Genomic DNA, 14,355 nt, shown 5'->3' on the forward strand with positions numbered 1-14,355 from the left:
CTAAATTTTTTAAGACAAATTTCTGAAACTAAGTGAAATTAATAAATTTTTGAAAAAGACGTTTGAAGCTAAAAAATCTGGATTAAATACCTTTTTTCAAACTCAATTTTGCAAACTCTTTTGATATAAATTTGTTTAAAATCTAAACTATATATTTGTTTTGATTAGAAAAAAATAAGTATAATTTTTGCTCTGCAATAATCCTAGCTTAGTATGAATTCGAATAAAAAAATTAACTAATTAACATTAACTACTTGACTTTACTTTAATATTGCTTTTACCATAAACTTTGCTCAAACATAGTTTTCTTAAGTCAACAAGAAATAAATAATAAAAATTAATAAAAACGACATTTTTAATAAAATTACTAAAATACAGAAATATTTAAATACCTAATTTTAGGCATATTTTAAACTAATTAAATTGTATCGCTTCTGAATTATAAATAATTACAATTAAATTAAGTATGTATTTTGTGAATTTTAACTATGATGAATAGAGATAGTGTATGTTATTTCCGTTATCAATATATATGTTTTGAATTTTTACCAAATTGTAAGAAATTAATCAAAAAGAAAAAAAAGAAAAAATATTATAAAAATTTAATATGCCAGCCAGGAAAGCAAGATTGAAGACATCAAACTTTTTTAATTTTACAACAATGCAAAGTAACTGCAGTTTTTCTGCAAATTCATCAGAAAGTATACTTCTGAAACAATGACTGCATAATTTCTTCAAATTTACTGCAGAATGACCACGGATTTAAAGTTTCAGTTTTTTCTAAATTTATGATTTTAAAGTGACCTCACTTAAACTACAGTAATTTTGTAGACAATAGCTAAAAGTTTCTTCGAAATAAATTGCTGAGAAATTACTTCGCATTAGCTGCAAAATAACTGCAGTGTTTTTACAGTTAAGATTGCATTACAGAAAACTTGCAGTTAACTCTAAAAAAACTACGAAATTATTTCAGTTCTGTAGAAAAACTACAATTTATTTTCAGCTGGGTATAGGTATGTAAATTCAAATTAAACTATATCTCATAATAAATATTATTTTTAATTCTGCTCATATTTTTTTACTATTAATCTATAACTGTTGTAAAATTCTCATTTATTTGCATTTTCGAGAACTTTAATTAGCATTGTACTTTTAATTAAATATTAATTCTGCATTTTCAATTTTGCTTCGAAAATTGAACTTGAAGAAAAGTGGTAAGAATTGTATAAAGTTAGTATAAAGTGATAAATACTTTATGAAATACGAAGATAGTATTATATAAAAGCTAAAATCAGGATAAAAACAGAAAAATTCAAAATACTGCTTAATTTTTTTAAATATAATATTTTCCACTTTTTCTTTGAATGATATATTTATAATAAAATGCATTGAGCATCTGAAGATTCTGATTTGAATGAATGGATGTTGCAAATGTGAACTTTCAAAAATTAAAGACAGTCCACTTTATTAATAGAAAGCAATTTAAATAACAGCAATTATAGTCTGTATGAACAATAATTTCATAAATATCTTTTATAAAAGAAGTATAGAATGATATGAAATTAATTATCCAGAAATGTTTTGTACCAAAACTATACATCAGAAAAACTAAAACATGGATATAAATTTATTATATTAAAATAAAATGTTAAAACTTTAATATGAAATCTGAAAAAATTCGAGAACTCTTATCAGATATAATATATTCCCACATGCTTTGACAAAGATTCTAGCATGGAATCAGATTTTTTTAATATTCCATAATCATCCACATTTAACACTTTCAATTTTAATAAATTTTTTTGACAAATAATTTAAATGAATAGTATTTTATTAAAAAACGCTGAAAAACAGCTAATTTAAATGGAATGTGTATATAACACATTCAAAATAAAAGTATTTTCAAAATAAAAGCAACAAGGTATATCTACTTACTAAAAAGTAAAATATCGTCTTCTTCAGAAATACCGCTGTGAACTAAAAGTTGTTTTAATTCTTCTTAATTCAAAATATTAAATGACATATTAAAAAAATTTTAAACGTAAAATAAAAACGAAGACATAATCTATTTAGATCACAAAACATAACAATTTTATTTAGATTTATTATTGTTTGCTTTTTAAAATAAAGCGATATATATATATATATATATATATATATATATATATATATATATATATATATATATATATATATATATATATATATATATATATATATATATATATATATATATATATATATATATATATATATATATATATATATATATATATATATATATATATATATATTCTGTACAATCAGTTTCGTATACTTAATTAATTTTTAAAAATAAGTACCTTTAAGAGGTAAAACATTTATTACAAAGAAGAAATGTTTAATTTATGTTATCGTAAAAATTCATTTAATCTATTGAAAATTAGTTCAATCCGTTTAATTAATCTTAACAAAAGCTCAAATCAGGCGTAAAAATTTAATGATGATACTTTTTACATGATTTAAAAATTGAAAGATGAAAGCGTCGTTTAAGAAACAGTTTTTACAAAACTAAAGAATATTTGTTTCTTTTAAATTTCATAGAAGCAATTCGATTTAGTAGAATCTTAAAAATGGCTTACGCTATAAAGCTTTAAGTGAATTCCTATTAAAATCAATGAGTTCGTAAGTATGAGTTTAACTTTTGAAGTTAATTCCATGAAAAGAAATGTAGCTATTTCTTTGATAATGATTTTAAAAGTCACCAAACATAATCTATCAGCAAACTTATTTCAATAAGTATCAAATGAAATATTAATATTCTTATAATCTCAAACTTTAAAAAATTATTTTTGAAAAATAATTATTAAAGTAATTTTGAAAAAAGGATAAACTAATAAACCGAAAATCTATATTTTTTGTTGATGCGCAATATTTAATTTCCTTCAGGTTATATCTTTTCAAGAAGCAATTAAATTTCCTATTATCTAAACAATAAAATTATATCCTACAAAATGTTCTTTTAAACTGATTGAAATAATTTAAAAAATAAAACTGTTATAATGTCTAAGATAGCATAAAAAATACACTTGTTAGGAATTTTCTATATCACTTATGAATATAAAATGCGCTAAATATTTAAACAATAAATTATATTTTTTTTACTCCAGCAATTATGAGTTGTCTCTTCGAATCTATATTTATTTTTCAACTGATTGCTTTGCACCAGACTAATTTAAGTTAGAACAAATACGAATCAAGCATAAACTTTTAATTAAATTATTGTGATCAAGAAAAATCTACACTGTAAAAATATTGTGTGTTGCTTCAAGCTAATACTTAATCGAGCTTTCACACACACTTTAAAGTGTAAAGTTAAATCTAAGCACCAATAATTGATAAATCTTTCACCAAGTCAGGTGCATTTACTCTATTCATAGTTGGCAACAGGATGAAGGATGTGTTGTTAACGTTTTTAAATGATCCGTTATCGTTGGAAAAGGAATTGTGATTTTTTTGAAAAAGTGCTATAATCGATTACAGAAAACTTCGGTTATACATAACTAGTGAATTTACTTAACTATGAACATTATTTCTGATGATATGTACTTCATCAATTTTCCATCCGTGATGGCGGACATCGAAGCCTAACCTAGGCTTAGCTATTGACTATAGTACTAAAAAGAGAGTAAATTCCAAGATCTTAATCGATGTAATTTCAATCTTGTCGGATTGATTTGACAGACTGATCATGTAAACTATTATAAATGGCATGTAAGTTTTACGTTTTAAAGATATTTATGTTTCCATTGGAAGATTTACATAAGTATGCCAATTGTATTAAATAATTTATAATATTTAACATCCATTCACTTTCGGATTTGTTAAGCCTAGTTCGAAGTCATAGTAATATGATGTGAATATGCTATGATGTGAATATGCTTAATTAACAAAAAAATTTTATTTCATGCAATATTATATAAATTCATACTAAGTTAGTTAATTTATATTGTGTCACAAATATAAATTTCTAACTCTTATGCGTATCATACTTTGCGATAATTATAAATTTCAGTGTTACTAGGTAACAAAATGGTGGTGACTACTTAACGAAGTAGTGTAAAAGAACATTTTTGATGCTTCACTACAGCAGAAACAATTCTTGGTCTTGATGTAATGAAAAACTTTATGGAATACCGCCTTAGGATAATTTCTCTAATTTTTGGTAGCAAGAAACTCTGAAATTTTTTACTGTGATTTGAATGATTTTTTTTTTAAAGTAAAACGTATTATTAATATTCCACTCAAAATGTACTTTTATTTATTTTAATAACTTTTAACAGATTTTTCAAAAGTGTTCATACACGAAAAAAATAGGCTAATGGAAAATGTTAACGAAACGAGAAATCCAACGAAAGATAAAGGAAAAATATACTTAAAAAATAAAAACAAACTTGTTTTAATTCGCAGTTTAAGTAGAAAAATGTTTTCGTGCTTCATAATGGCACTATTAAAGTATGAAAAAAGAATGCTGGTTAGAGATAAAGGAACGCTTTAATTTCCAAAGAAACAAATAAAAGGAATATTAATAAAGGTAACATGAATGTGGTAGTCGAGGGGATGGTGATAGTGCTACGATTATTGATACACTTGAAGAGGCATAAAACGTAGAACTCATTATATTATATTAAATACCATTATCTATTTAGTTTAAAGCTCTCCGTTTAATATAAAAAGTTTTTTTTTTGTGTAATATAAAAATAAATTTTATTGATTGTTATTAAAATAACTCTTCAAAGTCCTTATTAAAATAACATCTTTATTTTTTTTTTGTTAAAAGTACTATAAATGATTCTAAAACAACTATTCGTATTATTTGCTAAAATGAATGTTTTAAAATAATTGTTTCTCATCCTTTTTTTTAAAAATACCGTTGCATGTAGCGATTTTAACTTTTATTATACAAGGTTATACAAGCTCCTCGTAACTATTCTATAGAGAAATAGTTTTTATTCTCATATAAATTATTTATTCTTAAGACTTTGTTAAAATACAAAGCGTTTTCATAAATAGATGAGTGTCATTCTTTCCTCTACTTTCTGTCTGACAGTCCCAGGGTAAAATATAGAACATCTAGATCAGTTTAAATTTGTAGAACTGAAAATGATTCATTCTCCTTTTGGTAAATTGTCAAAAGCACTTTTCTAGTAAAAGACGCCGGACCATTCATTCTAAAGTTATCTACGCTCGGAAATTTTAAAATTGGGCCATCCTACTTACTTCTCTGTTCGCCACTTTTGCTACTCGAGAAATGGTGCTGCCCCCTTGTGGGTGATGAATAATGTGATCCATTAACAGACTGTTTACCGCTCAGGGACTTCTGGGATACCTCCGACATGAGCAAAGAGTCCGTCGCAACCTTCTGGGACTCATATTCTAAAAGAGAATAAAGAACAAAATGCATTATTTCTGAAAGAGGACTTATGAAATATTCTGAAAATGCACTTTTGTTAGTAATGAAAATTTACTTCATTTTAACTATGAGGTAATGAAGTTAGGGAATCGTGTCTTTTGAAATAATTCTTAACTTAGAGATGCTGAGTGGGCTCAAAGAACTTAGTTTTAACCCTAATGAATATTGCTAAGCTGAGTAAGGTTGCATTTGATAATTTAGAGGTGCCTTTTAGTAGATTGTATTTTGTGAAGTTTGATGGCAGTTACACTTCAATATTTAGGAATTTTATTCGGTTTCTAAATTATGCAGATGGAAGACCAGTGCAAACGAACTTTCAAGAATTTGTGGCAAAAAGACCATTGTAAGCTACATCTTTTGCACTTTAAGTAGGTTTACTTAGTAAAAGAATCTTATGAATGTAGATTGATGCGAAAATAGATAATATTACATAGTACAATAAGTATTAAATAAGTACGATTATGTAAGTTATACACAGTAAGACGCGTATCATCATGAATAACTTTTGGTTTAATGATTGGATTTTCACGTACTAAGGCCTAGCTCAGGGACCTTACTTTAAAAATACATATTGTTTAGTGCAGACAATATTTTAATTTACGGAATCTAATATAAAAATTATACAAAAGTGATAAAAATTATATAAAAACATGTATAAGTTAAATTTTGAAATTTTTCGATTATTATTAAATAAAATAATGAAAGAATTGATAAATAATTATTAAAATTATTTGTTGCCAGGAATTATGCTTGAATAAAGGAAGGGCGATTAAAGAAACGATTCGCTTTGAAACTAGTAATTACTCAAAAAGTAAAATTAACATTATGGGGTATAAAATTTCTACCGCTCAGGTATCCAAATTATTCTGACCTCATTTTCTAGAGATTACAGCTACTCCCTATCCTATACTTTGAGGGTCAGAAAAAAGTCAATCATATATTTCAAGAACAATTCCACAGATTTTGCTCAAACTTTGCATATTGCCATATAATAATAAATTCTTCAAAATGATGTAAAAGTATTGTATACTTTGCAATTTATTACAATCATATGCAAAAAATTTTCAATTCACTAAACATTTTGCACAGCCCTCCTGACCCCAAACTATCGGAACCATAGTTCCCAGATTACGGGTACCTCCAATTCTGAGGGTCAGAAATCCGAATCAGTCTAAAAAAGGGTATTTTTATTTAGAGAAAGTAGGATTTTGTGCATGATTTCGTAACTTAAATTATAATCTGCATTAATTAGCATATTTAAAGATACCCCTTTGAAACATTAAGATTGATTCTTAGAACGTGAAGATCCGATCATTAGACCAAAACTTATTACGGGTTGCCTGTTTTTTTTAGTTTCAAGCTATTGTTTTTGCTCATTCTAGATTAATTCTTAAAGTAAAATTAGTTTGTTATTTAAACTTGAACTTAGCACAGATAGAATATTAGGGTGAATTCGAATTAGGCTTAAGAATACGGAAGCCTATAGATACAATATATTATAAAATCATATTGACGCATGTATACAAATTAAAATATAACTACACTTATAACACAACTAGAAACGAACATGCATTTTGCAGCATAGAATAGTGGGAGGACAACAGCGGGCAAGACAACAAATTCATTTTTTCTCTGGATCGTTTGTAAATAGCATACCGTTATCATCTAACGATATCCAAACTTACGCCTAAATTGTTATTTTCAGAATGCGCGAATGAGTGAACTTGATGTAATCATTTATCAATATTGGAGTTTAAATTTAGCTTCACCACATAAATTTTAAAAAAACACATTATTTGGTTTTAATTTGAAATAAAGTGATCATTAACATACTTTTTTTGGATTTTTTAGGTTGGCAACTATATTTAAAAAATTTTTTGTGACAAATTAGAGTAGACTGGTATGAAATAAAACTTTATCGGGTTGCAACGTTCCATTTTCATCAATAACCCTCAATTCAAAAAAGAAAAAAAAATAGGTTATTTCATCAAAGTTGTGCTATTTACAAGCAATACCCGTTTATGGAAAATTATAGAAAAGCATGTTTGCATTAAATAATTTTTATATTTTAAAAATATGAACACAACTAGCTTAATTTGTACTAAAAGTTGACAAAGTAAAACTAAATGAATGATAAACAACCTAATGATTGATAAAAGCAATATGAGACTGACTGAATAATAAAAAATAGAAAATTATATCCTATTCATTTTTAAACCTATTATATATGAATTTGATTCATTGCCTAATCTAAACTAAATCAAGTCATATTTCGTTCTCGAGTGTTTTATAAAATATGAAGCTTATTTTCGGTGACAAAGTTTCCCAACTAAGCGCTACAAATTTTGCAGTTTATGAAGGTATGCAAAGCACCGTAAAATGATTCTAAAACAGTGACAGTTGAGTGTGTGCTCAAGCATTAACTTATGCAACATCACCTTATATGAAATCCCTACGTGTGTTTAGAGTGTTGTGTTTAACGAGCATGAAGGGATTAATGAGACTTTCTTAAAGGCATTTCACAGATTTAAGCTTGTATTTCGAGCATTAAACTATGAGAGATGAACAAAGAGGATTAGGCAGCTAACATGGGAATAAATTCAAATTTAATTTTAAATGTTTCCCCAGGAACGTCCTAAAATTCACGACACAAGTAACTGTAATAGAAAACATTCCTACTATTTGTAGAATGATTTCTTTTAAAAGGGTGGTTCCTTTTATTAAAAAAAGGGTTATCAAAACACACTTTTACAAATTTCCATTCTAAAATTACGGTAAAATAACCACCAGCAGTCTGTCCATCCAATAAACCTTAACAGTAAAGTTTACGGTAAAGAGCAATTTTTACGTTTGCGATTTTGAAACCGTTTACAGCTAGTATAGATAAGAAACCATGGTTACGAAACTATAGGGGGTTTTACTATCTAAAACTAGCATGGCTACAATACCGTAAAAATAGAAAATTAACTGGATAACTGAACCAGGCTTTTCGTTAGAGGATGATCTTAGTTGTAGTTGAGTTCCGTTTTCCAAATAAGCAGTGGAATGTGGTTTAATTAGCTTATCTGGTTATTCCACATATCGTAAGCAATGGGGAATACTAGACTTTTTTATGTCATGGTACTACCATCTAAACATGAAAGAGAGTATTGTATTCTAATATTCCAGAGTCTCAAATCGGGAAGTACAGGGCCCTGGAAACTCTTCGGGAATCGAACCCACCATCTGCCGGTCATGAGATAGACAGATTAGACGTCTCGGCTATAATACGCACCCATCTGCAAGGAATTAAGTGGCTTCATTATTTGAGCCTAGCTGGTGAGATAAAATTCCGGTTGAGGTGAATATAATACTATTAATTATTAGGAGAATGCAGTTAATAAACGATTTTCTCACTGTTAGAAGTTTGAATACCATCTTATTTATGCTTATCTGTTTTGTTTCAATATAGTAAAATAACAATTAAATAAATTTATTCTGCTTGAACAAGATTTTGTCAACTAGAATAATAAAACTATTTATATTTTAATCTGAGGTCAAAACACAATTGGTAGGCAAAAAAAAATTAGCCATTTAGTTTAAGGAAATGCAAGCTACTACTTTTTTTATGCGGTTATTTTTCAGATATACACCACAATGTGTGACGGAACATTGCCTATTCCAGCAACAGGCAATTCTGCGTGAGACCCATCGTAGAAGTTAGGGCTCCGTAATTTCATGACCAACGACATGATAGTCAGCATTGCGCAAAGGCCACCTTTACTTCGAAAAGCTGATACTGACAAAATAATCATTGATGATTTTGCAGATGCAGTTGTCAATTTCCTCTTTCTAGCTGAGGGTAGTTACGTAATTTCTGCATAATACTTAAGTGTAAAAGAAAGATACAGCAAATCTGTACAGTACGTTGACAATAAATTAACATTAAACAAAAAATCAGGAAATAATTCACCACGCTTAAAATATCCCTTAAGACTCGGCGTGCTTCTTAGTTTTCTACTTTTTGCAATCGCTCTGGACTGTCAACTATCATGTTCATTTCATTGACAACATTTCATTAAATGTGATTTGGATGGCAAACTCAGATCATCAAAATAGAAAACTCTACTACCAGAAAAATGATAAATGAAATGATTTAATATGGACCAAAATATTCCTTAACAACATGTTACACTTCTTAGTGTTCTACTTTTTGTAATCACCCCGGAAAGTCAACTGCCTTGTTCTTTTCATTGGCAAAATTTCATCGCATGTGATTTGAGCAGCTTATTGTGATCATCAAATTTGAAAAATTTTCGACCAGGATAATGCTGAAAGAAATTATTCAATTTTCAAACTATTACCTAACGAATTTGTGTAGAGTGTTTTCATGTAATGTTCTATTTCTTATAATCATTCCGATCTGTCAACTGTCTCGCTCTTTTCATTGAGGCTAGTTTATTGCGTATGTCAGCTTATTCTGATCTTCATAATATAAAACTTCACGACCATGAAAATGACTCAACAACAAAAACACTATGTTCATTCGCTTCGAGCTCAATTTCTATTAAAAACCCTGAACTGTCAACTGTCTTGTTCTCTTCGTCTGCAGTATTTTATTGCTCAAATAGCAAAAAAATTAAATCATACTTCAGTTTCAGATCACCATTAATAATAATCCACTTCAAATACACTGGTTATCATAAATTAAGGAAAATTCACAAAAATCGCGATAACTCAAGAAATTACACATGGAATTTTATGAAACTTACCCACAATATACAACACATAGTAAGGTATTAAACAACATAAAAAGAAATTATCAGACATTAATAGTAGTATAGAAATTAGCACATGTATAAAATAAACAAATTGGAAGTATCGGTTTGCAATAGAAAAAGTACCTTTAATATGGAATATGATTGCCTCTAGAAGCAATACAGCACAAACAGCGATGTGTGATGCTTTCAATTATGCGGTCTATCAGTTCAATAGGAAGTGAGAGCCATTGCTCTTGTAAAGCAGTTGCAAGCGTGGCAAGGGTCTGAGGGGGCGGATTGATGGCAGATACACGCCTCCCTAGAGCATCCCAAACGTGCTCGATAGGATTCAAGTCCGGGGATCGAGCTGACCACTCCATGCGAGTAATTGTTTCCTGTTGAAGATAATCATCAACAATGCGAGCTCTGTGTGGTCTTGCATTATCGTCCTGTAACAGGAAGCAATCACCAATTGCCCCGGCATATGGGCGCACATAAGCATCAAGGATGTTGTCTCGATAAACCTGAGCATTCACGGTTCCCCTTGGAAAGACATGGAGGTATGTGCGCCCTCCTAAGGATATGCCTCCCCAAACACAGACACTGCCTCTTCCGTATGCATCTCTTTCACGGATGTTTGATGGATGATAACGGGTCCCAGGTTCTCTCCATATCAAATAACGTCTACTGTCACTTTCTAGACTAAACCTGGACTCATCCGTAAAGAGAACAGGCCTCCATTGATCTGACGTCCAGTGGACATGTTGTCGGGCCCACTGCAAACGGTCTCTCCTATGGCGTGATGTGAGCGGCACGCAAATGGCTGGTCGTCTCGCATACAGACCACCTTCGTGGAGCCTTCTGCGCACAGTTGACGTTGACACCAACTTTCCGGTGGCTGCAGCAAGAGAGGATCTAAGATGTGTCGGAGTAGCGGTTCTATTCCTGCGTGCACTTAATGTCAAATATCGGTCATCGGCACTGGTCGTAACAGTTGGCCGTCCTTGACTGAACCTCCTAGATGCCGAATCTGTGGTTTGAAATTGCCTCCAAAGTCTATGAACCACAGATGGACTCACATTTAGCCATCTGGCCACTTCTGATTGACTCTGCCCTGCCTCTAGTCTCCCGATGGCTCTCCATCGTAGTTCTTCAGGCAAATGATGCCTAGAGGTCATTATTACGAATTGGCTATCTCAGATTTTCAATGTCGCAATCACAGTAAAATTTGTGTGCTTTCTCTCAAACTTGGACTTTTATGCTCCAGGCAGATGACGTAAGCCGAGTGCAGCGCCACTAATTTGCATATTGCAATTTTACTCAGCTACTCTTAGTGGACAACATATGCAAATTTTGCACGGTTTGGCTTACTTTTGAAAGAGTTATCGCTATTTTTGTGATTTTTCCTTAATTTATGATAACCAGTGTAGTATAACATAACTGTAATTCCGTTTTAAATAGAAATTGATTTTATTAACCCATTTGAAACTAATCGAATATTGTTATAAAACTAACAAATTCTAAAATTATTAAGTTTCAAAGCAATGTTAGAATGTTTAATTAATTTGCTCTAAGTTGTATTTTTGTCTTATGAATTCATCGTTCCGTATTCTGTGTTCATAGAATTTTTCTTATTCAACATTTTTTACAGATCTTTGAAGTTTTGGTTTAAATTGATATAATTGTGTCTTAGAGTTTTTTTGAAATCCATTTTTTTCTTTGTTTCCAAAATAAATTTTATTCATTTGTAAAGTTTTATTCTATTATTTTTGCAGTGCATCTGTTCCTGGTTTGAACAGAGCCTCACCTTTAACCTTTATGGGCTTGTTGAATAAATTAAAGTTTAACTGTTTAAGTCATTCTTTTTTGTGTTCGGAAAATATTGTTAGATTTCGAACCAAAAAAATGTGCAAGATAAAAAACTTTAGAAATTTTTCTTTAAACTGAAAATTTTGTTATTTTTTATCACAATTCTGACCGTGTTTAATACAATAAAAGTTAGATCTTGTAGGATTTATGGAAAAAGTTATCAAGCTATTTTGTTACGGATATATTATCAAAAGTATCGGAGAATGTTAAAAAAAAGATATATATATTTTTGAGAAATCACAAATGCGAGCTGTCAAAGGTGAAATCAGTTGAATTGAGCGTTAAAACATGAATTATTCATGGTAATGACCTTACGTAAAGGCAGCAAAAGAAACGTTCAATATCAAATTGATGGCGAAGAAGATTACACTTTTATCAAACGTTTTCAATAGATAAATAAGTCAACAGATATAGCGAATAGATATCAAACCTAGTGAATAACCTATATACCTAGAATTTATTTGTACATAGCGGAAAATTGTTTAAAATGCCTTATTCAGCATTTTTTTTTCTTCAAAACGAATTTATTTACTAGATTTGGAAAGAAATGAAAAAACAACGCGAAATATCACATAAATTTAGATACTCAGTTATAACAAGATTGGTGATAACTTTTCAGTCTGACTACAGTCAAACAATTAAATAGTTTAAAACTTAACAAATTGGGGCTAAAAAGAATACAATTTGTCCCGAAAAATGACCGACGATTCAAAATATAAATAAAATAAAAACATACGAATATAAACATTGTGTTTTGCATTGGATAAGACTGAATTGAAAAATTAGTTACGATGTCCATCAACAGAGGATGCTACTTATTTCAAAACTATAAAACAAATTGGCCGGTTTAGCCTGGTTGGCAGGTCGCTGGACTCAAGTTCGTGAAAACGGGAGTTCGAATCCAGCCGGACGAGGACTCCTCGTGTAGTAAATGGTGACTGGTTCACGCTAAATATGTCGGGTCACAAAGTCCTCCATGCGCATAGCCCTCCATAACAAATCAATGCTTCTGGGGGTACTGAATTGAAGATTGATCATTCTCTGGTTCAGGTCAAAAGTGCGAGCTGTGGATGAATGAATGGATGTATGAATAGGTGTGGCAGGATTCGAATTCTTGGCCATAGATGGAGCCACTGGAAAACAAGAACAATCGAACCCCCTCTGCCATAATGGCCAACGACGACAACAACAACATAAAACAAATTTTCTGCTTCATATCAGTTTCAGACAGACCATTTGTACCGAAATATTTACTCGGCGGATTGTTTATTTTGTCTTCAGACTGCAATACTCTGTTCAGGAACATCGGGGATTTTTTAAAAACATCGTTTTACATAATTTAGAATATTTCTCAATTAGTGATATTATCATTCAAAGAGTTTTGCTACTCAATTTATAAGATATCAACTTTTTTAGCACCTTAATTCATATAGAGTAGAAAATTCTAAATTAACAGTGTATAGAAAAATGATAATGTACTGAAGAAAAAGCAGCGAAAGGCACATTTTCTACAATTGACTTTTCAAATTATCAACTTAAGAACACTCGTTATTTCTTAGAATAATACCCAAATTTCAGTTTTTGCTGAAAATTATTAGAAAAATCAATAAAAATTCTTTAAATTTGAGAACTTGACGCAAAATATCAATGAAACATAAAACCTAAAATAATTTGACATTCTCAAAACCATTTTTCCTGCCATTTTATAACTGCCGCTTTTTTACACATTGTAGTGCAGTAGTAAAAAATAATTACAGTTTTAACCAGGATTTATTTTAATGAATGCTCTTAATCTTTTTACTGAATATTTCTCTGGCATTTATGTATTCATTTAAGCATTTTGTAAATAAAAAATTCATTATAAATAAACTTTGATAAAAAAGAAAAAGAAAAAAAAATTAACGCATACATTTTGTTAACACTTTGAAATGAACTAGTTTCTTTTTCCCAAAGCGCCCATATAGTTCAAAGTAATTTGAAAGATTTTAATTTCGTGACATTTTTTCCTCAAGTACATTTTCAACCGTATCTACTTTGAAAAATTGCTTTGAAAAAAAATTAAGCAATTGCTTTAAAATAAGATGTTTAAAGCTGCGTCCCAAAAATCGTTTCTCTTTCGAATTGCTCTCATTTTAGATTATTATTTTCTCTTAAATTCGAAAAGTTTTTAATCTTCAAACAGAAAGATATATTCTAAAATATTTTCCAATTTTAGAACTTTTAATAATCCTGCAAATTATATCTCTAAATCATCCAGATATCAAACTCTTCTTTTGGCTTTGTCAAAATACGATC

At 29.5% G+C, this 14,355-nt stretch overlaps 1 protein-coding gene across 3 annotated transcripts in view; it reads right to left on the reverse strand.

The window, feature by feature from the left end:
• LOC107448201 (cell adhesion molecule Dscam1) overlaps positions 1-14,355 on the reverse strand; it is a 255,187-nt gene that overhangs the window by 23,173 nt on the left and 217,659 nt on the right. For all 3 annotated transcript variants that reach the window (XR_006225556.3, XM_071177674.2, XM_043045821.3), the window contains exon 23: positions 5,260-5,415. Coding sequence is in view for 2 of the 3 variants with exons in the window: in XM_071177674.2 (XP_071033775.2) it covers positions 5,260-5,415 (156 nt within the window). In the remaining variant the exon portion in view is untranslated. The remainder of the gene's footprint in view (positions 1-5,259; positions 5,416-14,355) is intronic.

Source organism: Parasteatoda tepidariorum, chromosome 3 (genome assembly GCF_982258835.1).
Source record: "Parasteatoda tepidariorum strain Cologne lab strain chromosome 3, Ptep-v5.0, whole genome shotgun sequence".
Classification (NCBI taxonomy): Eukaryota; Metazoa; Arthropoda; class Arachnida; order Araneae; family Theridiidae; genus Parasteatoda; species Parasteatoda tepidariorum.